Source organism: Eleutherodactylus coqui, chromosome 11 (genome assembly GCF_035609145.1).
Source record: "Eleutherodactylus coqui strain aEleCoq1 chromosome 11, aEleCoq1.hap1, whole genome shotgun sequence".
Taxonomy (NCBI): domain Eukaryota; kingdom Metazoa; phylum Chordata; class Amphibia; order Anura; family Eleutherodactylidae; genus Eleutherodactylus; species Eleutherodactylus coqui.
In genome coordinates, this window is record NC_089847.1 from 25435199 (window position 1) to 25461365 (window position 26167).

The following is a 26167-nucleotide window of genomic DNA, read 5'->3' on the forward strand; positions in this document are numbered from 1 at the left end:
GGCTGCTGTCTGCTCACTTTAGGGTTAGTGCTTCATAGTATAATGCATATTTACTGCATCTGGCCTTTAAGGAGTTAATCCCCCACATGGAAAGGCATAGGAGACAACCCATCGCCAGCCGCAGCAAACCACATGGCTTCAAACCTCCCACTGCTGTCACTGGTCACATGAGTGCAGCTTTAACCCCCCAGTTGCCAGCAGCTGCTGCCTTTCTACCGGCAGTCATGTTTCCTGTATTCTCTCTGGTGGTTCTATGTCTTTTCAGAGCGGTCCTGGCGATGAATGGGACTCAACCCAACATTATCCTGCTGCTGATGGACGATGTGAGAACGGAGGGCGGCTGGGGCACGCTTTATACAGAATGCAATCATATAGAAGTGCAAAAAGTTGAGGCTTGGCTTTTTGGGCTGCAGAGCGCTGCAGATTTGCTGCTGGTAGTTGCTTGCACTCCGCTTATTTAATATCTGATGCAGTATGTAGATTGGGACTTCCTTCCTTAACTGCTTATTGCACTATTAGAGCGGTTCATAGACCACTTTGTGATACAAGTTTTCCATAGGGACAAGTTAGACTATTCATTGTCATGATTTAGATCAGCACTCCATGGCGACTTTTGGTAAAACTGTAATCTCTGTGTTTCTCCAAAAGGGGGGAGTTGGAATTCTTACGGTTGCTGGGGGTTGCCCGCAATTCCTACCCCCTGTGGGAACCCAGTAACTCATGATTTGTGCTATAAGTAGTCGTTGCGGAGCATTAAAGAGGTATTCTGGGACTTTTACCCAGTACTAGCCTCAGGAAAAGTCATCAAAAGTTGATCGACAGGGATCCTCCGTCTGGGACCCCTGGTGATCAGCTGATCACGGTTCAGTCCCCACACTCTGAGCTGGAAGTAGACAGTTCCATTCACATTCTGTTCAGAGCCGGAAGTGTAATAGAAGGCATAGCTCCCATGGAAATCAATGCTTTCTATTACACTTCCGGCTCCGACCACAATGAGGACGGAGCGGTCAGTATCTGGCTCGAGTGCAGGGGCTGAGATCAGCTGATCGCCGGCGGTCCCAGGTAGTAGTCCGCCACTGATCAACTATTGATGACTTATTCTAAGGCTAAACCATCAACAAGAGGTATAAGTCACAGAGTACCCAAATAATCCTAGCATCCATAATTATCACTATGCAAATAAGGATAATTTGCTAAAACTTGTAAATTTGTTTTTTTTCCCTATAGATGGGATGGGGAGATCTTGGCGTTTTCGGAGAACCCTCCAAAGAGACCCCTAATCTGGATCGGATGGCGTCGGAAGGCATTCTTTTCCCAGATTTTTACACAGCCAACCCACTGTGCTCCCCATGTAAGTAATTGAATCCACAGGAAAACAGAAGTTTGGGAAAAAAAAAAAGTACTGGCCATGTTCGCCGGCTGGCACTCCCACACACATCTGCAGTACAGAGAAAAGAAGACCTGGACAGGTAAGTAGAGTCCTTGGATGTGGGTAGGGTCGGATTCCGATGCAGGCTCCCGCCCATGGACACTAGAGGTTTTTCATCTATGCATTGCATGTGAGAAAAACGGACAACACAAGGATGGCATACGGACCCATAATATTCAATGAGCCGGCACGGACTACGTGAAAAAAAACTCATTGCATGTCCTATTCTTGTCTGTATCACGGATGACAATTAGAATATGTAAATACATATTAATATGCAGGCAGTCCATATATCGGACAGCACAAGGATAGGTGTCTGTGTGGTGGACAATGCAAGTTGGGTGCAGCTCAGGCACATTGCAAATGTGTTGGAGGCCTAAAAGCTGTAATACAATTTTGTGCTGGTCAGGGTGAAATGGCTGCTGGGGTTGGGGTGATTATTCCCCCAAATACGGATTAAGGGGTCAATGGCTTTTATAAATATCCCTCATAATCTAGTAAATTTCTGTATAAAGATGCAATAGATGTAGACTTAGGTATGTGCATATCATTTACTGTACATACTGAACATGGACGACCTTCGCTACATGTGACCCATGTGGTTGCAAAGGGCACCGGCCATCAGATTATAGGGGAGACACCAGATGTAGACTGGAGACGATTGATCCCCCCTAGGTCCACCTGGCCAGATGATGTTTTTTTTCTCTGTGACAGCATCTGGTGGAGCTACACAATCCTCCTCCTCCTGGCTCTACTTCCTTCCCTCTGATGTTCCAAGGCACCATTTTCAGCTTATTGGCACCCCCATAACACAATTGCTCAGTTCTGCTACTGTATTTATGTTATGAGCTTGGTTCTGGTATTGTATCTTTGTACTGAGGTTGGTTATTGCTGTATTTATGTTATGCATTTGAGTCTGGGGCTGTATTTATGTTATGAGCTTGATTCTGGGGTTGGATTTATGAAATAAGCTTGATTCTGGGGCTGTAGTTATGTTATGATCTTGGTACTGGTGTTGTATTTATGTTATGATCTTTGTTCTGGTACTGTATTTATTTGCTGAGCTGTTCCAGTGTTGGTATGCTGCTATTACGCTGCTTTCTGCACGAGTAGAATACAGGCAGTTTGCGTATGAGAGCAATATATATCATTTGTTTCTTATGATTTGGGGGGAGGGGGGGGGGCACCAAAAAAGTTCCACACAATGTGCCATCTAACCTAAGGTCAGCACTGATGCTGAATAAAATTATGATAATGCTATCAGCTTGTGAACTCATATTGTGGATGTCTGTGTAGTGTAGATAAGGGCAGCACAATTGTGCAAGGTCTCTTAGGACAGTTATAGGTGACAAATATATACACTCTTTGTTAAAAAAAAAAATTCCGTCGCCAGAAGAAGTTCTCGTTTTGCTGCAAAATGTGGCATACTGTTACATCATAGGCAGATATGCAAATGATTAGAGTTGTGGTGTGATTAGATGAATGGTCTTGCCAACATAGGCCCTATAAAGGCTCTCGGAGGCTCCTTGTGTGTAGTGACCTCTTCTTCCGCTTATGTAGAGCTTGTTGACCACTAGACACCTCTACAACGCACAGAAGAGATTTCACCCCGTTACCAGAGTCTGAGAGGGGGCGCATTATTGGACTACAAGAAGCTGGATGGTTGTATCAAGAAATTGCTCTCCACCTCGGCCGTTCTGATCACACTGTTAAGAGGTGTTGGGACCAGTGGAGGTGTGAGAGCTCACACACAAGGCAACTGGGCTCAGAACACCCTTGACAGACCAGCAGTAGAGAGAGTTGTTTGACTGCCTGACAGACACAAGCAGCTCTAACTGTTTAGTTGCCCGCCCATGCAGAGCCAGATGACACCATCATTACAGGCCCCTGTGTCTGTCGGAACCTTTTTCAGGCGCTTGGCTGAAGGACATTTGGTCTCACGGTGGCCATTATGTGTATGGCCTTTGACACCCACCGTCTCCTCAGTTTGCAGTGGTGTTATGAATGACCAAACTGGACTGCTACAGAGTGGAATTGGGTTTTCTTCAGTGATGATCCCGGGTTAAGTTTGGGAACTGATGACTGCCGTGTTTGTGTCTAGAGACCTAGGGGTGAGCCTCTCAATCCTGCCCTTGCTGTGGGGTGGCACACTGACCCCACTGCTGGTGTGATGGTCTGGGGGGCCATTGCACATGACAGTTGATCACCAATAGTAGTGGTACGAGGGACAATGACAACGCAGCGATATGTTCAGGACATCCTGCAGTCGCATGTGTTGCCTCTCATGGCAGGTGTCATGTCTATGTGGCACAAGAGCACTACTCCCAGCACAGATGCATGGTGGCGTGCACACGGAAACGCAAAAAACACACACAATACTATGCTGAAACAGACTACACAACTCCAGGCACAATTAGATGGAGAAACCTGTTCCTTTACAAATCAGGGAAATGGGGAACCCCTGCCTAAAAGCGGGTTAAGTGTCCTGATAAGGACGGCCCCACGGTCTTCACCTAGGACCTGACTGTTCCTGATAAGGCACCTAGAGAAATGCACTTAAACACTGCAAAGAGATTGTGTAAAGGCTAACAAAAGCAAAATGAAAGAAAGCCAGCACTTAACTGACTGTGGAAAGCTTTCACCCAGGGTAGAGATTCCAATCTGCTCCAACTACACCTCCAACTGAACCAAAAGCTGCAAATGGAAATTGTGGACAGACATAAACCATGACTGACAAACACCCGAAACACTCACCAAGCATACCAGCATGCATACATAGATGGAATTACTACAGAACGTATAAGGTATTGGTTCGTGTCTTGGCCAAGACACTTAAGCCCACTGGCCTGTGACAAGGGGCCTTGTTGTATTGTGGATCCCTATTCTCACAAGACAACTTACCTAAGAATCTTTCCTGCAAGCAGGGTGATTGTCCCAACAGGGATGGCCCCATGCTGGAAGCTAAGGACCAACCGCACCCTAGATGGCAACAATCCAAGCAGGACAGTACACAGTATACACCAACACATGAGGGACTGCATAGAACACAGAACACTATATACTCTGAACAGAATTGTTTACACCACATGTCCAGCCACCTGCACAGACACACAGCACGGCAATGTTCACACCTACACAACATCATCCATTACTGCAAACACCAGGTTATTTGGAAATGAGGCTAGCCAGAGGGGATAGTATATATGTGCAACAAACCAGTGGGGGGATTGGCTGGCTGGAGAAATCCACACATGGCCAACTCAATTATTCCACACCTGTGGCAGTGTGCTCCTGGAACATCAGAACTATAGGTCCCAGGAGCAGAACCTAACAGCGGGGCTTCCAAGAGGCATTTTACAGCACGATAATGCTTGGTCGCACACACAAGGGTGTCACAAGAATGCCTCAACAATATTGTCACACTTCCGTGACCTGCCGCTTGCCAGATTTAATGCCAGTAGAACATGTATGGGACCATCTGGGACGCCAACTTCAACAGCCTACGGGTTTGCATGATCTAGAAGCTCAATTACAGCAAATGTGGAGCGATATGCTGCAAGATACCATACAGAACCTGTGTGCCTCCATGACCATCTGTATCACACCTTGTATCCAAGCTAGAGGCGGCCCAACAAGGTATTTGAGCCTCCTTGCCAGCCTCTATCACATCTTGTATCCAAGCTATAGGCAGCCCAACAGGGTACTAGATCCTCCATGTGCCCTGTATAACATCTTATATGCAAGCTAAAAGCAGTACAACAGAGTACTAGAGCCTTTGTGCCTGTCAATATCACATCTTGTATCCAAGCTAGAGGCAGTACAACAGGGTACTAGAGCCTGCATGCCCAGCCATATCACACCTTGTATCCAAGCTACAGGCGGTACAACGCGGTACTAGAGCCTCCATGCCCGCCTGTATCACATCTTGTATCCAAGCTAGAGGTGGTAAAACGGGGTACTAGAGCCTCCATGCCCACCCGTATCACATCTTGTATCCAAGCTAGAGGCTGTACATCAGGGTACTAGAGCCTCCATGCCCGCCTGTATCACATTTTGTATCCAAACTAGAGGCGGTAAAACGGGGTACTAGAGGCTGCATGCCCACCTGTATCACATCTTGTATCCAAGATAGAGGCGGTAAAACAGGGTACTAGATCCCGTCAAGAAGTCAGTTTTCCGCAATAAATTCTTCTTTTTCATTACATTTCAACAACTTCTAGGGGAGGGACGGTTTTGATAATGAGTGTATAGCACATAACAGGACGTGTTCTGCAGAGTTGGTTTTTTTATTTCTATGGATATTTCTATTTACTTACTAGCCACATATCCGGTGTCTGTCTTCACACAAACAATTGCATTTAAATATTATTATTCCTTTTTATTATGTAGCCAGAGCGTCATTACTAAGTGGACGTCTTCCGATACGGAACGGTTTTTATACTACAAATGCCCATGCTAGGAATGGTAAGAACAATTTTCATTGGTTGCTGTAGGCTGCTGTATTATGTCTGAATATTTTTGTATACAAGTTTTAAGTAAACCTGTCACCGAGTTTATGCTGTCGGAATAAAAGGCAGCATGAACCCAGGTCAGATATGCCCGTTTGGCCCATGTATGAGTTATAGTAATAACATACTTTGAAGTTTGACTCTTGGAGCTTTCAAGTCATCGAGGCGGACCACACTGGGCTCTCCCAGCCCGTGTGTTCAAGATTGACAGCTCGTCTTCCTACTTATGTCTAGAGAGAGGGCAGTTTGTCTTGATGATATTGATGGGTGGAGCCCGGTGCAGACCGCCTCTTTGACTCAAGGGCTCCAAGTCAAAGTTCAAGTAGGTTTTCTTTTTCTGAAAGCGGCAGCGTTTCAGAATAAAACATACATGGTCAGAATGGGCATATATGTCCTGGATCATTCTGTCCGTAGTTCGGGCTGGTTACAGGTTGCCTGTAAGGGAGACCAACGATCGTTTACACAATCGTACATCCCCCATACACTTTCACTATTGTCAGCAACATATCCCCGGTAAACACAAGAATATATGCCGTCTCATAAAAAGCTATTTAGAAATGCAGCAAATTGTAATTTTCAGAAGTGGCACAAGCCATCTACTGGTGTAATGCCAATGACAAGGTGGAAATGTGTAAATGTTAATTAAGTTCTCCTATTCACAGCGTACACACCACAAGAGATAGTGGGTGGGATTCCCGATTCTGAGGTGCTACTACCAGAGCTGCTGAAAAAGGCCGGCTACATCAATAAAATTATCGGCAAATGGTAAAATTTCATTAGGTCTTGCATAGGTTGCCGAATCGCTAGGATATGCCATTGCTTTAATATTTGTAGGAGTCAGCCCTCTGGGGCTGCACATGTCCTGAGAATGAAGGATCATGAGGAGCTGGTGTAGCACTGCATCCGAACCAACCCCTGTGCAGGTACTGCAGCATGCCCCCATTCAAATGCACTGCCATTGTAAATCTTAGGCGACGTAGTGCTCAGGATCAGTAGAGTGTGAAAGTATTGAATTGTATTTTATTCAGTTGTGGCGTGTGCATAACATTTGTACTTGGTGCAAAAGGCAAGTATTGTTGTTTTACTAACAGGCTCTCAGACGCTGAGTGCGAACCTTTGTCATAATTAACCTTTGTAATGTTTTACTAAGAGAGAAGTATCACACATGCTGTAGACTTTGAATTGTTAACCCAATGGGGGTTGCCGCATTATATAACCGTTTGCATTGGAACAATAAAACAGAAGAGCTTGGAAACATCACTTGATTGTTTCTCATTGTTCTCTTCACTGATGCATCATCTATATATAGCTAGGCATACCTGATTGATAATGCTACCCTTTGAGTATCACCTAAATTAAGTGATTACTTTAACAGGAGCATGCTGACCAATCATTAAGTGATGGAATATGCTAGCAGTAACATTCTCAGGTTAAATTGGAACCCTAGAGGTTGGTCTTCCACTGATCATTAAGTGATGGCATATCCTAGCAATATGCGGTCACTTTATAAGATAGGAAAATTCCTTTAACTGAAATTGCTTAATATGAGTGGATCCTATACATTAATTACAGTGACCATGGGAGATTCCCTAAACAACAGTTGCACTTGATAAAACTTGCAGCTGTAGCTAATAAAGGGGTCCAATATAAGTATCAACCTCGGTAATCTCAACACACCCTAGCAGAGAATTTTGACAAAGGGATAGGGAAAAACTTGCTGATCATAGGAAGTTTTCTTTGCCGAGATCCCCCACTGATCCCGAGAATGGGGGTATTGTGTCCACCATCCACCCCTCTGTGAGCTCACTGCAGCCCTCACAGTGAGGAGGAGGCTGAATAGAGCAACGGTCGCACAAGTGTGCTGCAGCTTCATTCATTTTCAACAGGACTGCATAGGTGGCTGAGTGGCAAGCGCACATGTATTTCCATCACCTCCCTTAAAACTAATGAAGTGCTGACTGAGCATGCGCAACTAATGCTTCAATCACTGTGGGTTGAAGAAATGACCCACCCTCCACAGTCACAGGTAGAGGGGGACATGGGGCCTTCATTCTCAGGACTGATGGGAGTCTCAGCAGTGAGACCCCCACCGATCAGCAAGTTATCCCCTATCCTCGGGTACAACCCTTTTAAGAACATTCCCTGGAAGTAACTCCTCTTAATAATTATGTATCATAACATTTGATTCACAATCCCTCGTACAGTACAACATTCCCATTCATAAATGTAACATCCGGGAACTTTATATTTACTAAATAACACATTTCTTGTTCTTGCAGGCATTTGGGGCACAGAAATAAATATCACCCGCTGAACCGCGGTTTTGATGAATGGTTTGGTTCTCCAAACTGTCATTTTGGACCTTATGATAACAAAGAACGACCAAATATACCCGTGTACAGAGACTGGGAGATGATTGGAAGGTAATATATATCCACAAGCCCATTTTCAAAAACCCCATCATTGTGCCTGTACACAATATGAAGGCTCCGTGGTAACCGCATGCAGATCACTGCTAATTACTGGGCTGCATTTGGATTTGCCAATTGAAACAATACCAGGTGCCGCTTAGCAATTAGCGATAATTTGCATGTGGTTACTGTGGAATCCGCAGTGCATTTGGGCACCCTTAGAGGATTTAAAGTTAATGGAGGTGGTCCCTCATTCAGGACCCTCTTATGTTGGCCACAGCGGAGAGTAGCTATAGAAAGTAACCAACATATTGGCGGGAGTTTGAAAGTTCCTTTAAAAATGAATATCAGCGTTGTAATAAATATCTCTTAGGGCTCATTCACATCAGTGTTTTGCTTTCCATTTTGAATGAATGCATTTTTATCTTTCTTTTCTTCTTTGCATGCTTATTTAAAAACTGATCCACTAAAGGGGTATTCCAGTCAGTGGATAAAATTACAAGTTTTCATCCATCCACTGGATGGGTGAAAACTAATAGATTGGTTGGGCTCTGACCGCTCAGACCCCCACCGGTACCATAGCATTCAATTCAGTGGGGCTGATGAACATCTATCTGTCTTCGTCATTGAAATTAATAGAGCCGCTATCATGCATGTTCGATCAACGGCCCATTACATTACAGAAATAGGGGAAGGGATCTTGAATAGAGATGAGCGAACGTGCTCGTTTAGAGCAATTACTCGAACGAGCATCACTTTTTTCGAGTAACTGCCCATTCGGGCGAAAAGATTTGGGGGGCGGCGGGGTGGAGCGGGGGGTAACAGGGCGGAACAGGGGAGGGGGAGCTCTCTCTCTCGCTCCCCCCCGCAACACCCCGCTCACCCCCGGCGCCCCCTAAATCTTTTCGCCCAAGTAGGCAGTTACTCAAAAAAAGCGATACTCGTTGGAGCATGTTCGCTCATCTCTAATCGTGAACTGTAAAATTGGGGTCGGACTCCCACCGAACCAGTCATGAAAACTTGTAATTTTATCTACTGACTGGAACACCCCCTTTAAAAGCGCTCCAGTTTGTGCTATTTTTCTAGTTAAAAAACAGAAAGGAAATGGAAGAGAACTGAACTGAGCATAAGTGAAGTGCAGAAAATCTCACTGAAATCGACGGGAAGTAAAAAGGAACACTTTCGTCTATTTTTTTTTTTTTTCATTTTCTTGCTCCTCTGACAAAACGGAAAAACATAATCGCTGATAGGGATGGCAAATTCGATAAGAGTTTAAGAGGGGCCTGGACACCTTTCTTAAACGATAGGGTGCTTTCAGACGAGCGTGTGCCTACATAGGTGCGCACAAAACCATTCGCCTATTAGAACCATTCGTTCCCTATCGTGTGTTGACATGTTCGTGTTTTACAGGCATGCAAACGCGCGTACCTGCAAAAAATAGGACAGGTGTGCACCATAAGACCGTGATTAATGTTAATATTCCCCAGCAGGGAGTCCCCTTGTCACTGAACACTGTGACAGCACTGTCACTGTGTTCAGTGACAAGGGGACTCCCCGCGGGAAGTGAAGAATCCCCTACCACAGCTGTAACAGAGGATTTCTTCATCCCCGTCGGGAGTAAAGAATCCCCTGTCACAGTTGTCACATTGAATTCAATGAATGGCCAAGTGCTGCCTGTGATTGGCTGGGTGCTGTGACCAATCACAGGCAGTGCTCAGCTGTCATATAATGAATGGCTGAGCGCTGCCTGTGATTGGCTGAGCACTTAGCCAGTCAGATACAGCCCAATCAGCAGGCGGTGAATTTAAATTCCTGTCTGCTGAAAGAGATTCAGAGCAATGCAGGGAGAAGACAGGCTAGGCATGCCTGAGCCCCAGCAGCTGCAGAGAAGTGAGTATATATATTTTTTTTATTTTTAACACATTATAGGGATGATTTTCAGGGAAGGGCTTATATTTAGAGCCCTTCCCCGAAAAATTCCTGCAGGGCTTGCCGGCAGCCCATTGCTTTTTAATGGGACTGCAGAAGCGCCGATCCCATTGAAAGCAATGGGAGAACATCGCGATCCTCTGTCACAGTGGTGGCAGGGGATTATTTACTCACCGTGGGGAGTCCCCTTGTCACTGAACACTGTGACAGTGCTGTCACACAATTCAGTGACAAGGGCACTCCCTGGTGGGGAATATTTACACAGCAGCGCCAGAGAGGTGAGTGTGATATAAAATTATATATATTTTTTTTTTTTCTTTTTTTTTTTTACACCAACCAGGGATGATTTTCAGGGAACAGCTTATTTCAAGCATTTTCCCAAAAATGACTGCAGGGGTTGCAGGCAGCCCATTGCTTTCAATGGGGCCAGCTGTAGCGTGTTTGTGCAGCTATGTTGGTGAGCGGTTTTGTACGCACAGGCTTGTGTGAATGCACCCTTACTTATTATATCACTGATTACTCAGGAGGGTCTGTGTTCCGGGGGTTATTTTGATTGTCAGATTGGAGATCGGAAGGAATTTTGCCATAAATGGGAAAAATTGGCCTCTACATCATTGATCCAGGCTGAACTGGATGGGCATGTGTCTTTTTTTGGACTTACACACTATGTTACTAGGATGTGAACAAGCTCTTAGTATTTTAACTATTTTGCCATGTTTCTCACCATGAACATGCTTCTTGCTTTCTCTAGATATTATGAAGACATTTATATTAATCACAAGACGGGAGAGTCAAACTTAACTCAGATCTACTTACAGGTACAAACCTCAGGCCCTTGCTAAGAAAAGACATTTGTGTTTCATAGCATAAAAATTGAATAAGGTTAAACTGCATGCATGGTAATTATCAGGTCATTTTTATATTAATAGGCTTACTTTTAAGTTTCTTAGATCAGCGTTCTTAACACTATTTATAGCTTGAGCTACCATTGTCATTATGGCATTGGTTGGATATCTGCAACTATCTTTACTCTCCAGACCTAAAAAGAGCACTTATGTACAGTATATCCATCTGATAGTGGTCAGTAATCACCAATGGTGATGCCTGTTGTGGTAGACATGAAGAAAAATATCAAGTCTAGAAGTCCATGTCCTCCCTGTAAGAAACATTGGACCCTTGGGAATGCAAAAGGCATGGCATAAGAGAAATCAGAGTGGAACCTAGAAGACCTGGGAACAGACAGGAGCAAGGACAATCCAAGGGCAAGGTCCCTTAGGGCCCTTTTACACGGCCAGTTACGGGCCATTAACAAGCACCAATCATTGAATTTGGCGCTCATTTACCTGTTTTACACTTGTTCTTATGATAGTTCATTCTCCGTTCACTTGTGGGGAGCACATCCCTCGTTCACACGGAGATATGCTGCCGAGAACGATGAGTACTTTTCTGGCTACATAAAAGATGTAATCAATCGATTAATGAGTGTTTAGCTCATTTGTCAGTCGATTTTTAACCTATTAACAAGGGATCTGATAAACGAACGTTCAAACATGCGCCTACAAGGATGTGTGGTCCGGCCACAAGCAGAGGGCCTGACGACTAGTACGTATGTATAGTTAGAATGGAGCAGAAACGGGATACGTAGGGGACTTCATACGAACAAGACTCGAAATCACAACAGTGTCTAATACACTTCTGTGCTTTTGTATTATATATTTTACTTCCTGCCGATTGATACTTTTATCCTCTCATCAGGAAGCCACGACTTTTATTTACAAGTATGGGATTTCCAAGCAGCCGTTCTTTATGTACTGGGCTATTGATGCCACTCACGCTCCAGTCTATGCCTCCAGCCGTTTCCTGGGAACAAGTCGCCGAGGATTGTAAGCTATGTACCCTGTTCTTTGCCTCTGTATCCCAAGCCTAATAGAATATTAACCCCTGCACACCCCAAGGTGTACAGTTACGTCTTGGTCATGCAGGGTTTGCATGGAGTAGAATTGGCAGCCAATGCTGAGCCATACACAACGAATGCCAGTTGTCTTTGACAGCTGACAACCACCCAGTGCTGATGGCAGACAGGTGTCACAACTGTCAAATTCTGAGAGCGGCATTTAAATGTCTGGATTTGTGATCCGGGGTCCTGAATTGCCCCCCGCATTGAGACTGCAAGGTGTTCATCAGTTGCCGTAGGTGCCTGGGTTCCTTCTGAAGGCCCCCCGTGCCGCCATGACCGACTGCCTCTCACGACATGCCTGGGGCACGTCCTAATAGACTGCCTGTCAAAACACGCTACAATGCAATGAACAACCAAATAATCACAAGTTAAAAAAAGAGGGGGGGGGGGGGGCGTGTCAGGATTTAAAGAGATACTGATTAAAATGATTTTTCTACATAAGAAACCATTAAATCTTACATAGTGACACAAGCCATGTATATAAAGCTGATATAGATTTATAATGCTACCTACCCTAGATATGGCGACGCCGTCCGTGAAATTGACTTCAGCATAGGGCAGATCTTGGAGTTTCTAAAGAACATGGGTATTGCGAAAAACACGTTTGTGTTCTTTACATCTGACAACGGAGCTGCGCTCATCTCTGCACCGCACCAAGGTAATGGACCACAGATTTTGTCAGAATGGTGGAATGGTTACGTCTTTAATTTATGTTATTTTAATATATTTCAGGTGGCAGTAACTCCCCTTTTCTCTGTGGGAAGCAGACAACATTCGAGGGTGGTATGAGGGTGCCTGGCATCGCCTGGTGGCCGGGGCAGTTGGCTGCTGGTCAGGTGAGTTGTTCCATATAAATAGACACAGAGCCTATGAACTACTAATGAAATGTACACTGGGGCTAGAAGGTATTCAACATTATATATTATATTGTCTTAAATAATTATAGGGACTCATCTAGGTGTCTGTGGGAAACATCAGAATTACCCCACGGGCTTCAGCTACATTGAATTGTTCTGCATGAGTAACACTCAAGAGTGGAAGATGCAGTAGACCACGAGATACCCTCAGAAAGTGCTACGTTAGGGTCTGTGCCACCCGCAGCACCGTTTGTGCATACTCACATCATTTTTAGCCGTAGGTATATGTTGGAGGGTGTACTGCCATTTGGAAAAAAAATGTATTCGCATAGCATGCTTTTGTCCTTTTAACTTAATATAAGAACTGCATCAACGCCTTAAATACCCAATCAGAAAACCCGGCTTTCCTTAGATGGTGAGCTTGTAGAATCCCTTCTCACAGCACTGTGGCCATGAGAAAGCTTTTTCAAAGTATGAACTCCTGCAAACTGGTCATCCTCTATACATCATAGTATCTTGTGGCCCTGGACAAATCAGGCTAAGTATAGTAATGAGCATGCACCACAACAGGAAATGAAAAAAAAATCAAAGTCCTAGAAGGGACACACTGAGCATGCTCAGAAAGGCCAAACTGCCATTCACAGGGCTGATGATGTCATCAGACATTGGGATTAGCTGTATATGAGGGAGGCACTCTGTATGGTTGGCTTAGGAACTTGTCCTACATTGTTAGCTTTCTCTCCATTAGCCGCCCAGCATGCAGCGTCTCTCACTGGGTCAGTCAAGTGGGAGAATCCCTCCCCCATGTTATGTAACAGCTGTCATTTAGGTGGGTGCGCCTCTAGTTACCCCAGACCCCTGACGATGCCACTAAATTGGTGAAACATGTTGGGAGGATTTTCAGGGGTTTTTTTTAGCTCAAACACGCAGAACTGCCAATATTATTTAGGCAAGTGACCAGCTGGATATCTTCTATAGCTTCCAGCTCTCTAGGAGAGCTCTATAAAGCACAATATATGGCAGATTGCAGCAGCATTGGCTGATATATATTATAAGTGGCTCAACACTCCCAGGTTTGCTAGGCAGGGGGTTGTATTGTTAATTCCTATGTCTCTTGGTATTTACATTTAGGTCATTAAAAATTAGATTTTAATGAGCATCTCGGGGAGGGGGAGTGTGTTTGTGTGGGGGGGAGTGTTCTTACCCTCTGGGCAATTTTTGGTTGTTTATTGTTAACATGCCCGGTGTACACCCTGAGGCACTTCTTGTACACTTGTATGAAAGTACAGGAGCGATGATCTCTGGGACGGCTGTCGGGCGCTTCTGCTGTCTTACGATGATCTGACCTCTGGTAGCAGAAAGGTTCAGAAAATCAGGTTTCCTATTGCATCTTTAACTGTAAGGAAGTGAAATGCAGAAGGAAAATGCCTCTGTGTCTTACTGATAACCGTGCATGACCAGCTGTATATGGCTAAATCATTCTTTCCTACATGAGCATACTGCTGGCAATCTTTATGATTCTGGACAACATGTAATGAGTTATAAAGAGGCAGGGAAGTTCCAAAACTCCTGGACTGGTTCAGTGGCAGATATTGGGCAGACACTATGCATTTCTATGAAGCCCCATGACTCCGTATTTTCTAGAAAAAAAAGGCGGTTTTAAAAGGGTCATCCGATTCTTTAAAAACTTGTAAACTTGTTGGCCTATCCACTGAAGATCAATGGGATTCTGAATCTCAGCAACCCCTTCATTAATCTGTTTGAAAATTCTTGCAGTGCTGTGTCTAGCAGGCACAGCTCCATACTTCTGCTGTGTTTAAACAAAAATAAGACGCTGTCTTATATTATTTTTTTGCCCCACATAAGGCACAGTGACTTATTTTCAGGGGGTGTCTTAATACTTACCTAGCAGGCGCCGTTCTGGTCCTGCTCGCTAGTCTCCAGCAGTCTTCCATGTAGTTCTCAGCGCTGAGAGAACATTCTCTTCCTGGTAATGGGTCTTGAATACCCCGCCTCCAGCAAGAGATTGCTGCGATTGGTTCATGAACTCCGCTTCAGTCAATCAGAGCCGGCACTCGATGAACCAAGCACAGCCATTCAATGATGTCATTCAGCGCCTGCTAGGTCTTGAGGTCTTGTTTTTTTTTCATGTAGTGTAGCTAGGGCTTATTTTCAGGGGGGGGGGCTTATATTTCAAAGTGAAAACAAGGTAGTAGCTTCTGTGCCTGGTATTACAGCTCTAAATTTACTTTAACCCATTAGAGATCGCAGTACTTTTTTTACTAACTTCACTAGTGGACTTTAAACCTGACAGCCAAGAGGTGAGGAACCTCAGATCCTGGCAATTTAACGCATTAAGTGCCATAATTAATAGCAACTGTAGCATGTAAGCAGATTAAAGTGGTAGTAGACTTATCCTGCCACCCATCGGCACCCTGCAATGTGATCACAATGTACCAATGGGTTCCCATGGCAGCCAGAAGCATGACAAAGGCCTCCATGTTTGCCATATAACTCAGCCTATTAAGCCCTGTCTCCAGCAGAGTCTAATAGGCTGCTGTTATAGACATAACAGAATGTACTACATAAGCAATGCAGTGTACTATTCTAGCAATCAAACAATCACATATTTAAGCCCCCTTTAGAGACTAAAAAAACAATGACAAAAGTTCATTAAAGTTTAATTTAAAAGAAAAAAATCCAGTTTAAAAAAATTATTTTTCCCCACAAAAACCCCTTCTTAAACAGATAAAATAAAAACACCTAATAGGTATATCTACGTTCCTAATGACCCAGATAATGAAAATATTTTATTTCTCTCAATTCGTGGACATTGTAAAAGTTGTTTTAAAAAGTAATGCCAGAATCGCTATTTTCGTTTGTTCACCTCTAGAGATGAGCGAGGATACTCGGTAAGGCGATATACTCGAGAGCATCGCCTTTTTCGAGTACCTGCTGGCTCGTCCCAGAAGATTCGGGTGGGTCACAGGGGGTTGCGGAGGGGATCGGGAGGGAGAGGGATCTCTCACTCTCCTCCCCGCTCCCCCTCGCTGCCCCGCGCCAACCCCTGCGGCCCCCCGAATCTTTAGGGACGAGCCAGCAGGTACTCGAAATAGGCGATGCTCTCTTGAGTATATAGCCTTGCTGAGTATGCTCGCTTCTCTCTATTCGTCTCCCAAAAAAATGCAATAAAAGTGTTACGATCATGTGGGCAAACTAAGCACGAGGCCCACACGATCGTGACCAAGAGAGATGCACGCACATGAGTGCACACGGGTTTCAGGCAAACTGGCCCTGTGCTGCAGGGAGGATGACATGGCCCTACCTAAGGGGGGACATCACCGCAATAAAGGGTGGTCCAGCGGCCTTTGGAACTGGGCCCTAGCTGCTCCTCCAAACCGCCCACGTGTACAGGATTTATTTAAAAGCCACATGACAGGGACAGAACAACAGGACACACAGAGACAAAAAACACAGCATACAGCAGCCAAAATGCAAACCCTAATAGCTGATGGTAAAGCTGAATATAAAAGTGAGGTGTTAGTTCGTACATTGGCCAGTGAACTTAAGCTGCAAGCCCTGGCAAGGCCCCTCGTGTCTTGCAGTCCCTACACTAGCAAGACATATCTACTAGAGGACCCTAGGGGCAACCCTAGCGCAGAAATTGCAAACAAACTCAGCAGAACAAACTGACACAAAACTGACAGAAAATAAACGTACAAACGAACATGAACCAGCAAGAAACCAAACACACAGCAAGCTGTAACTAGGGTTGCCACCCGGCCCGTGACTCACCGGCCTGTCCGGTATTTTTTTTTTACCGGTCCTATTAAAGGCAGGTATTTTTTAATGTTTTCTGGAAGCAGGGATTGTATTACCTGCCTCCAGCAAAGATAATGCTGTGATTGGCTAGCCACCGCCGGCTTCAGCCAATTAGAAGCTGGCGCTGGGTTAACCAATCACATCCATTCAATGACGTCATTGAATGGCTGTGATTGGTTAACCCAGCGCCAGCTTTCATTGGCCACCGCTGGGTAGCCAATCATCCATGCGGGAGGCAGTGACGTCACTTCCAGCGTGTGATCCCGGCTCTGCACTGTGCACTAGAAATCTTCCTCTGCATGTTTCCACGGCCTAGGACTCCTGGGTAAGATGCTGATAGCCGCTGCTGCCATCATCCCTGTGTAACTGCCATTAGCAAATGGGTTAAGTGGGATGGAAGGGGCTTAGGGGGGGAAATCTAAGTACAGTATTTGAACTACTACTGCAGAGACCAACAGGGACAGGTGACAGTGGGTGAGGGGCTGCTCTGTGTGGGCAGCTGGTGGGAAGTCCTGCCTAAGTAGCTTTGTCAGGTGTAAGAGAGAGTCAGTCAGTCCTATAGTCCGTCTGTCCCTCAGTTAGTCCTGTAGTCCATCTGCCTGTTAATCAGTCCTTTAGTCAGTCCTATAGTCTGTCCGTTGCTCAGTCAATCTAATAGTCCGTTTGTCTCTTAGTCAGTTCGTCCCTCAGTCAGTCCTTTAGTCGCGCTTGCCAATGTGTGATCCTTTATGGCCCCTGTCCATGGCCATTGTGCATGTGCAGTACGAAATGTTTGGCCAGCGATAAGCCATGCCCCTAGCCACACCCCCCTTTAACCATGGTCGGTATTTTTTCATGACAAAGGTGGCAACCCTAGCTGTAACACATATGGATACATGACTGCTCACTCTGGACACTAGTCAGACACTGACAGGAGCAGGGTTTATATGTGAGCAAATACCCAGGAGATTGGCTAGCAGGAAGTCACCACACCCAGCCAGCTCAATCATTCACCACCTGTGTAGCTGTGCTGCTAGAAACCTTAGTACTACAGGTCTCAGCAGCACAACGTAACAAAAAGCAATCCAAAAGTCACATGTAATTTAAAATGGTACGTGTAAAAACCACAACTCTGCAAAAAACAATCCTTCACGGTGCTGCGTTACCAGAAAACTAAAAAATGTTATGTGCCTTGGAATGTGACAATGCAGAGTTAATTGGTTTTCTTTAAAAGCCTTTTATTATTGTGCAAAAGTAGTAAAAAAAATAATAAAACTGCATAAACTTGGTATCGCAGTAATCGTGCTCCAGGTGGAATGGCGGAATTTCTGGATGGTTTCTCCATCTCACCCCTTCCCCAAATAAATGTAATAGAAGTTCTACAACACATTATATGAGCCATTAAATAATACATCTCATCTGAAAATACAAGCCCTCCTCCAGCTATGTCAGCAAGTTATGTCTCTTGCAATGTGACGATGAAAAGGGGTTAATGGGGGATGAAGGTATAGTGAACTACCATACCAGACAGCGGCTACTAGAATTACACAGCCTGCTGTGTGTCGTGTGGCACATGCCACCATGTAGCCGCAGCCTAACTGGGAATCTATTTATTTCATACAGGTGAGCTACCAGCTGGGCAACGTCATGGATCTGTTCACAACAAGCTTGGCCCTGGCAGGACTGGAGCCCCCTGCTGACAGACAGATAGATGGCATTGATCTGTCACCTGTCATCCTGGAGGGCAAGGAAGTTGAGAGGTGAGGATCATGCACAGTGCAAAGCCTATAGCCTTCCCAGCCGTGAGCTGGTAGCCAATCAGCCCGCTGTTATTACTTCCTAACGCAAGTTCAAAAATAAAAGCAATGATCTGATTGGTTGCTGTCGGACATGTGCTGGAGAATATTCACCTGGCATATATTTTGGCAATGGAAATTCTTTATTAGGAGAGCTGGCCTCAGATATACTGAGGTTGTATTAAATAATGTGAGTTGTTAAGGAAGGCCAATCTGCTCTCCAGATGTGTCTGTTGTACTAAATACTTGCATTCTACATAAATAACAATGCTGAAGCATCTTCTCTCAGGACTATGGTTATGTTGTTTCTCTGTTACTCCTCCTGGAAATGCACGAATTGTAAACTAGGATTTGGCATTCCCCTTGTCAATGGCTTGGGTCTTTATAGACTAAGACACACTGACCGGTCAGTCTAAGACCGTGTAAGGACACGCCCCGTTGACAAGAGAAATGGTGGAACCTAGGTACCAATTTCTTACTACATTTGCGGGCGGAATAACCGAGGCAACACCAAGCATCTATTCCTCTATTACTTGTAACTAACTATCTCTTGTGCGGTCTACCATAGGCCAATATTCTATTATCGTGGCAATGAGCTCATGGCAGTCCGGTTGGGGCCATATAAAGCTCATTACTGGACCTGGAGTAACTCGTGGCAAGAACTGTCACAGGTAAGTAGTAGTGTCACATGCTCTTACCTATACAGTAAGTGGCTCACAGCCAGTCAGATAATGGGGATTATAACAGTAGCGGGCAATGATCTTTAGAGCCAATGAACAGTATGACTGGGATCGTGTCAGGAAAAGACCACGGAAGCAGCCATATAGTAATGTGCGACTGTCTTACTTTCCTTGCACACATTCACGGCGCTGCTGTTCAGATGGTGGATTTTTCCATGTGGATTCTGCCTCAAAATCCATGTCAGAAATCCACAGCTGAGTGCGGATTTCTGTGGTGGATTTACACTTCTGTATACCAGGCATCTGCACGTGACTTTAGCATTTTTCAATAGGCAAATCTGTGTGCGGAGTTTGCATCAGGAAATCCGCATCAAGGGGAGATGTCACTTTTTTTGCTGCATGTGGATGTGAAATCCACATGTGGAAAAAAATGTACGTCGTATAGATTACAGCACGGATTCACATGAAAAATAATGTGACACTTAGAAGATGTGGATCTGCAGAGGACTTCATGTCTAATCTGCAACAAAAATCTGCCCGTGAACATACTCAAGGGCTGTATATTTTTACTCCATATCGGGCTCAGTCAGACAAGCGGAGATTCGCACGTTTTTCCATGCGGAAAAAAACGCAGTGCATGTGCAGGGAAAAAATCCGCACGACCACGTCGATTGCCACACATTTGTTCTATCTTAGGTAGGTGCAGATTTTCGCCTGCACATGTGGTGCGTTTTTTTTCTACGCAGAAAAACGCGCGTATATCCGCTTGTCTGACTGAGCCTTCTTCTCCATATTTTACGGACCGTAAGGGCTCCTGCACACTTGCATTTTTTTTCACGCTATTGTCAGTGGGACTTCTAAATGTTAAAAACGCATCGCACAAAAATTGCAAAACACCAACTTGCAATGCGATTTTAACATTAGAAAGTCCCATTGACAATCGTGCGAAAAAAAGCGCCAGAAAGACGCAAGTGTACAGGAGTCCTAATATGGAACCAATGGAAATCTATGTATCTATTCACATTGCTAAATTTATAACAGTTATATTTAAAAAAATGCAGCATGTGCTACTTTTGTCCGTATTTGCCTCAATATTTATATTAAGCCGTTAAGCACTAAGTGTGGTAAATTTACAGCGCTTGGTCCTGGGCTTTAATCCCCGTCAATAGCAGATGTTTGGCGCAGGATTAAAGCCTCTGCTCCTGCAATCAAGCAGTAGCAAGTCGGGTTCTCAGCTGTTGGTCACAACAGAGGACCTGGAGGAGAAGCGAGATGTGGTTTTTAACCACTTCTCCCTTCTCCTTTCCCGGGTACATAGTGCTCAATGGTCGCTATGTACTAAAAAGGGAAAGTGGTAGTATTACTTCCACTAAGCGACCCGGCGATCATGTGACCACCAGGTGCCCCCTGTTACAGCAGAGCTGCAGGGTCCTATTAACACCGATCAGCTCTGTTAATAAATATTGTCACTACAGGGGAATGTTTTCCCTGTACCTCTGGCTCTTATGGATGCAGCTCCTATGGATGCCCCAGCTACAGCGAAAAGTATCAAAAAACAAACAAAAACCCAAATGTGAATGACCCCCAGAGGTCTTATATGACGTCATGGGGGACATAGATGGTAAAAAAAAATATTTACTGAAGACTTACTACTAAGGCAGATAGAAGAGGTGTCAAAACGAAACGAAGTAATTATCATGGGGGACTTTAATTACCCAGATATAACATGGGAGAACGAAACCTGCAAATCTCACAGGGGTGATAAGTTCTTGAGAGTAATTAAAGACAATTACCTGAACCAACTTGTGCAGGAACCAACAAGAGGGAGGGCCATTCTGGACCTAGTACTAACTAACAAACCGGAACGTATAAGGGGGGTGCAGGTTGAGGGGCACTTGGGGAACAGCGACCACAATATAATCAACTTCCAGCTCTCAATCAATAGGAAGCCTTATCAGGGAGTGGCAAAGAAACTAAACTTTAGTAAAGCAAAATTTGATGAGCTTAGAACTACTATCGGTAACATTAATTGGGACAACATCCTCAAAAATATCAGTACGGAGGACAAATGGGAAAAGTTCAAAAGGATCCTAATCACCTCATGTGAGCAGTTCATTCCCTTTAAAAATAAAAGAAACTCCGCTAAAAGGAAACCAATGTGGCTCGACAAGACGGTACGAGGGGCAATAAACGAAAAGAAGAAAGCGTTCAAACTACTAAAGCAAGAAGGCAGCGAAGAAGCGCTAAAATCATACAGGGAAAAAAACAAAATATGCAAAGATACGATCAAAACTGCCAAGGAGGAAGCAGAAAGACGGATCGCAAAAGAGAGCAGAAACAACCCGAAGCTATTTTTCAACTACATAAACAGCAAAAGGATTTGCAGGGAGAGCGCTGGCCCTTTAAAAAACAATGCAGGAGAAATCATTGATGATGACGAAGGGAAAGCAAATCTACTAAACAGCTTCTTCTCAAGTGTGTTCACCAAAGAAAAGGAAATGCCACACGAGATGCAGGGGAATAAAACGAACCCCTCACAAAATATCTCATACCTAACACAGGAGGAGGTGCGGAAGCGTCTAAAGGAAACTAAAATTGATAAATCACCGGGCCCAGATGGATTACACCCAAGGATACTAAAGGAACTAAGTGACGAGATAGCTAGGCCGCTATACCTAATATTTCTAGACACTATCAAGACCGGAGTAGTACCATTGGACTGGCGCATTGCCAACGTGGTTCCAATTTACAAAAAAGGGAGCAAAAGTGAGCCTGGTAACTACAGGCCAGTAAGTCTCACTTCAGTAACGGGAAAAATTTTCGAGGGGATTCTGAGAGACGCCATCGATGAGTACCTCAAGGAGATTAAGGGAATAACTCCTCACCAGCATGGATTCATGAAGGGTCGCTCATGTCAGACAAATCTGATCAGTTTCTACGATGAAGTAAGCTCTTAGCTGGACCAGGGAGAATCTATTGATCTTGTATATCTGGACTTCTCTAAAGCCTTTGACACCGTGCCACATAATAGGCTAATATACAAAATGAGGCAGCTCGGACTGGGCGAAAACGTGTGTAAGTGGTTAAAAAATTGGCTCAACGATAGAAAGCAGAGGGTGGTAATAAATGGTTCGTACTCTGATTGGACCACAGTCGCTAGCGGGGTGCCACAGGGTTCAGTATTAGGCCCCACTCTGTTCAACATATTTATTAATGACCTGATAGAGGGGCTGCACAGCAAAATATCAATATTTGCAGATGACACAAAATTATACAATATAATTAATGCAACGGAGGACAATGTGCGGCTACAAACGGACCTGGATAAGATGGGGGCTTGGGCAGAAAAATGGCAAATGAAGTTCAATGTTGAAAAATGTAAGACTATGCACATGGGCAGGAGAAACGGATGTCACCAATATTCACTTATTGGGGTACCACTAGGGAAAAGTGATATGGAAAAGGATCTGGGGGTATTAGTGGATAATAGACTAAACTGGAGTAACCAATGTCAGTCAGCTGCTGCAAAGGCAAATAAAGTCTTGGGGTGCATTAAAAGAGGTATAGGGGCGAAGGACGAGAACATTATCCTTCCACTATATAAGGCACTTGTCAGGCCTCACATGGAATACTGCGTACAATTCTGGACACCGGTGCTCAGGAAAGATGTCACAGTGCTTGAAGGGGTTCAAAGAAGGGCAACTAAACTAATACATGGAATGACGGGACTGGAATACCCAGAGAGGCTGTCCAAATTGGGACTATTTACTCTAGAAAAAAGAAGGTTAAGAGGCGACCAAATAACCATGTATAAGTACATGAGGGGACAACACATGGATCTCTCCCGTGATCTGTTTACACCCAGGACCACAAAGGTAATAAGAGGACATCCGCTACGATTAGAGGAAAGTAGGTTTCATCACCAACATAGAAAGGGGTTCTTTACTGTAAGAGCAGTTAGACTGTGGAACTCTCTACCGGAGGAAGTGGTGATGGCAAAATCGATAGAGGAGTTTAAAAGGGGACTTGATGTCTTTCTGGAGAAGAAGGATATTACAGGATATAAATATTAGGTTAAGTGTCAATCCTGGTATACAGGCAGGTAGGAACTATTAGGGGTTGATCCAGGGAACAGTCTGATTGCCATTAGGGAGTCGGGAAGGAATTTTTCCCCCAAAAGGGCTAATTGGCTTCTGGCCTTGGGGTTTTTTGCCTTCATCTGGATCAACACAGTAGGATAGACAGGCTGGACTAGATGGACAATGTCCTCATTCGGCCTTACATACTATGTTACTATGTTATGTTACTAAAAGAAGTAAAAAAAAAAATAAAATAAAAATTACAGAATAAAATAAAATATATACGTAAAAAAAAATGACCCAAAACAGATGCCAACCAAAACTGTCGTCGTATGTGCCCTGTAATCTGAAACTATATATATCAGTGTTGGTGAACCTATGGCACGCAGGGCCCTCCCTGCTGGCACACGCTGCCATCGGCTGCTCACAATTTGTGAATACTGGCAGGGGCCACAGCTCCCCTGCCGGCATTCACTCAGCGCTGCTAGCAGCGCTGATCCCGGCGGCATATTAACTTTTTCTTCCTCACTTCTGCCCTAATCAGCAATTCCAGCAACCTGATTGGTTGTTTGGTGAATCAGTCAACCCAAACAACCAATCAGGTTGCTGGAAATGCTGACTGTGGAAAAAGTTAATATACCGGCGCAAACTGAGACGTCAGTGTGCTTCCGGGATCCTCCTTCACGCTCCCCCGACGTCTCCTACTACATGGTTCTGCGAGAGCAGGGGGAGGAGGCGTTCGGCAGCACACTGACGTCACAGTGTGTGCTGGGATCAGTGCCAGCAGCAACGCCATGCAGAAGAGGAGCAGAGCTTCCACGAGGAGGAGGAGGGGGTAAGTATATGGGGAAGGGGGGTTGGGGTGTCAGTATTACACTGGGGGCCGCTGTGGGGTGTCAGTACTACACTGGGGCCGCTGTGGGATGTCGCTGTCATGCTGGGGGCCGCTTTGGGGTGTCAGTACTACACTGGGGGCCGCTGTGGGGTGTCAGTACTACACTGGGGGCCGCCGTGGGGTGTCAGTACTATACTGGGGGCTGCCGTGGGATGACGCTGTCATACTGGGGGCCGCCGTGGGATGACGCTGTCATACTGGGGGCCGCCGTGGGATGACGCTGTCATACTGGGGGCCGCCGTGGGATGATGCTGTCATACTGGGGGCCGCCGTGGGATGACGCTGTCATACTGGGGGCCGCCGTGGGATGACGCGGTCATACTGGGGGCCGCCTTGGGATGACGCGGTCATACTGGGGGCCACCATGGGGAAGGTCGCTATTATCCCTGGGGGCTGCTGTGGAGTGGGTCACTATTATCTCTGGGGGCCGCTGTGGGAGAGTCACTGTTACCGCTAGCAGTTTTGTCTGCCTGCATGTTGAGGTGGTACACATGTTTGCCCTCCTGTGTTAGTAAGTATGTGTCCATTTTCAGTGAATGTTTGTTTTTAATTTTTCCCATTCTGGGATACATTCCCATACTTTAGTTTATCGCAAATATACTAATTAAAAAAAATACAACTATAAGTTTAAGGTTTTTTTTTTAGCTTTTTACCCCCAATAAAACCAAAGAACAGAAAAATAAATCTATGAAAAAAATGATTACAAAAATAGCCCTATATGTCACGGAAAAAAAAACGCAGCAAAATTGGTAGCTGACAGAAAAAAAATAGTGCAGTAAAACCACCACATGGGTGAAATCCCTATAAAGTGTCTGGTCCTTTAGGACCAAAACAGCCTGGTCATTATAGGGTTAATTTATATTTTCTATTAGGCAAATACGGGTCAGTAGAAAATAAAACCAGCAACAAATACAGAAGCAAATAGAGATGAAATACTGATGACATACAGCTGTAATATCATCTGGAACACGACCGTATTACGAAACTGGTCTAAGAAATGCAAGCTATGTAATGGAAGTTTCAGAATATCTGCCTGTGTACTAATATTGATAGTTCTACCTATAGTCCCAGCATCAGTCTAATCCAGTGTGAATTGTGTTCCAGGGTATTAATTTCTGTCCGGGACAGAACATTACTGGCGTAACAACCCATGACCAAGTAGAGTACATCAAGCCTCTCTTGTTCCACTTGGGAAGAGACCCCGGAGAAAAGTACCCCATAAGGTAAACTTAGTCGTGTCCTACTGAAATATTACAACACATATAGAGGTTCCTGTACTATGAAGAAAGAATAAGGAGGTGTTCACACGGGGGGGATATGTACTGATTTTGTGCAGATTTTATGCATGAAAAATCGACATTCCAATTTCACAGCTAATGTTATGTCATTGAAGTCTATTGGCCAAAATCCAAGGAGTTCCCGGTGCTATAATTGCCATGCTGTGAATTAAAGGGGTTGTCTGGTCACCAGACAATCCTGCATTAATAGGGCAGTATGGGTTAAAATATTGAACTGAAACATACTTACCCCTCCGTGGCCACTGGGATCCAGCGCTGCAGCTCCACTGTGGTCCCGGTGGTTGTTGTGATAGGTGACGTCATAGGAACTCAGGTGACCGCTACAGCCAATGAGAAGCAGCAGAGTCACTACTTGTTCTACTGGCCTAAACGGTCGCATCCTGAGCCTCTCATTGACATCACCTATCACAACAACTATTGGGACCACAGCGGGGTGCAGCGCTGAATCTCAGCGGCAGAAGGGATATTTTAATATATTATTTTAACCCAATGTGGGATTGTCAGTAGAGTTGAGCGAGCATACTCGC

At 44.9% G+C, this 26167-nt stretch overlaps 1 protein-coding gene across 1 annotated transcript in view; it reads left to right on the forward strand.

Annotated features, from left to right (window-relative positions):
- The first annotated feature begins 208 nt into the window (after positions 1-208).
- The window catches only part of GALNS (galactosamine (N-acetyl)-6-sulfatase), a 33462-nt gene continuing 7503 nt past the window's right edge, over positions 209-26167 (forward strand). Inside the window, exons 1-12 of the mRNA XM_066583042.1 lie at positions 209-323; positions 1228-1351; positions 5819-5893; positions 6600-6702; positions 8217-8360; positions 11029-11095; positions 12033-12160; positions 12753-12892; positions 12967-13070; positions 18516-18652; positions 19257-19359; positions 25447-25565. Coding sequence (XP_066439139.1) covers positions 225-323; positions 1228-1351; positions 5819-5893; positions 6600-6702; positions 8217-8360; positions 11029-11095; positions 12033-12160; positions 12753-12892; positions 12967-13070; positions 18516-18652; positions 19257-19359; positions 25447-25565 — 1343 coding nt within the window. The 5' untranslated portion in view covers positions 209-224. The remainder of the gene's footprint in view (positions 324-1227; positions 1352-5818; positions 5894-6599; positions 6703-8216; positions 8361-11028; positions 11096-12032; positions 12161-12752; positions 12893-12966; positions 13071-18515; positions 18653-19256; positions 19360-25446; positions 25566-26167) is intronic.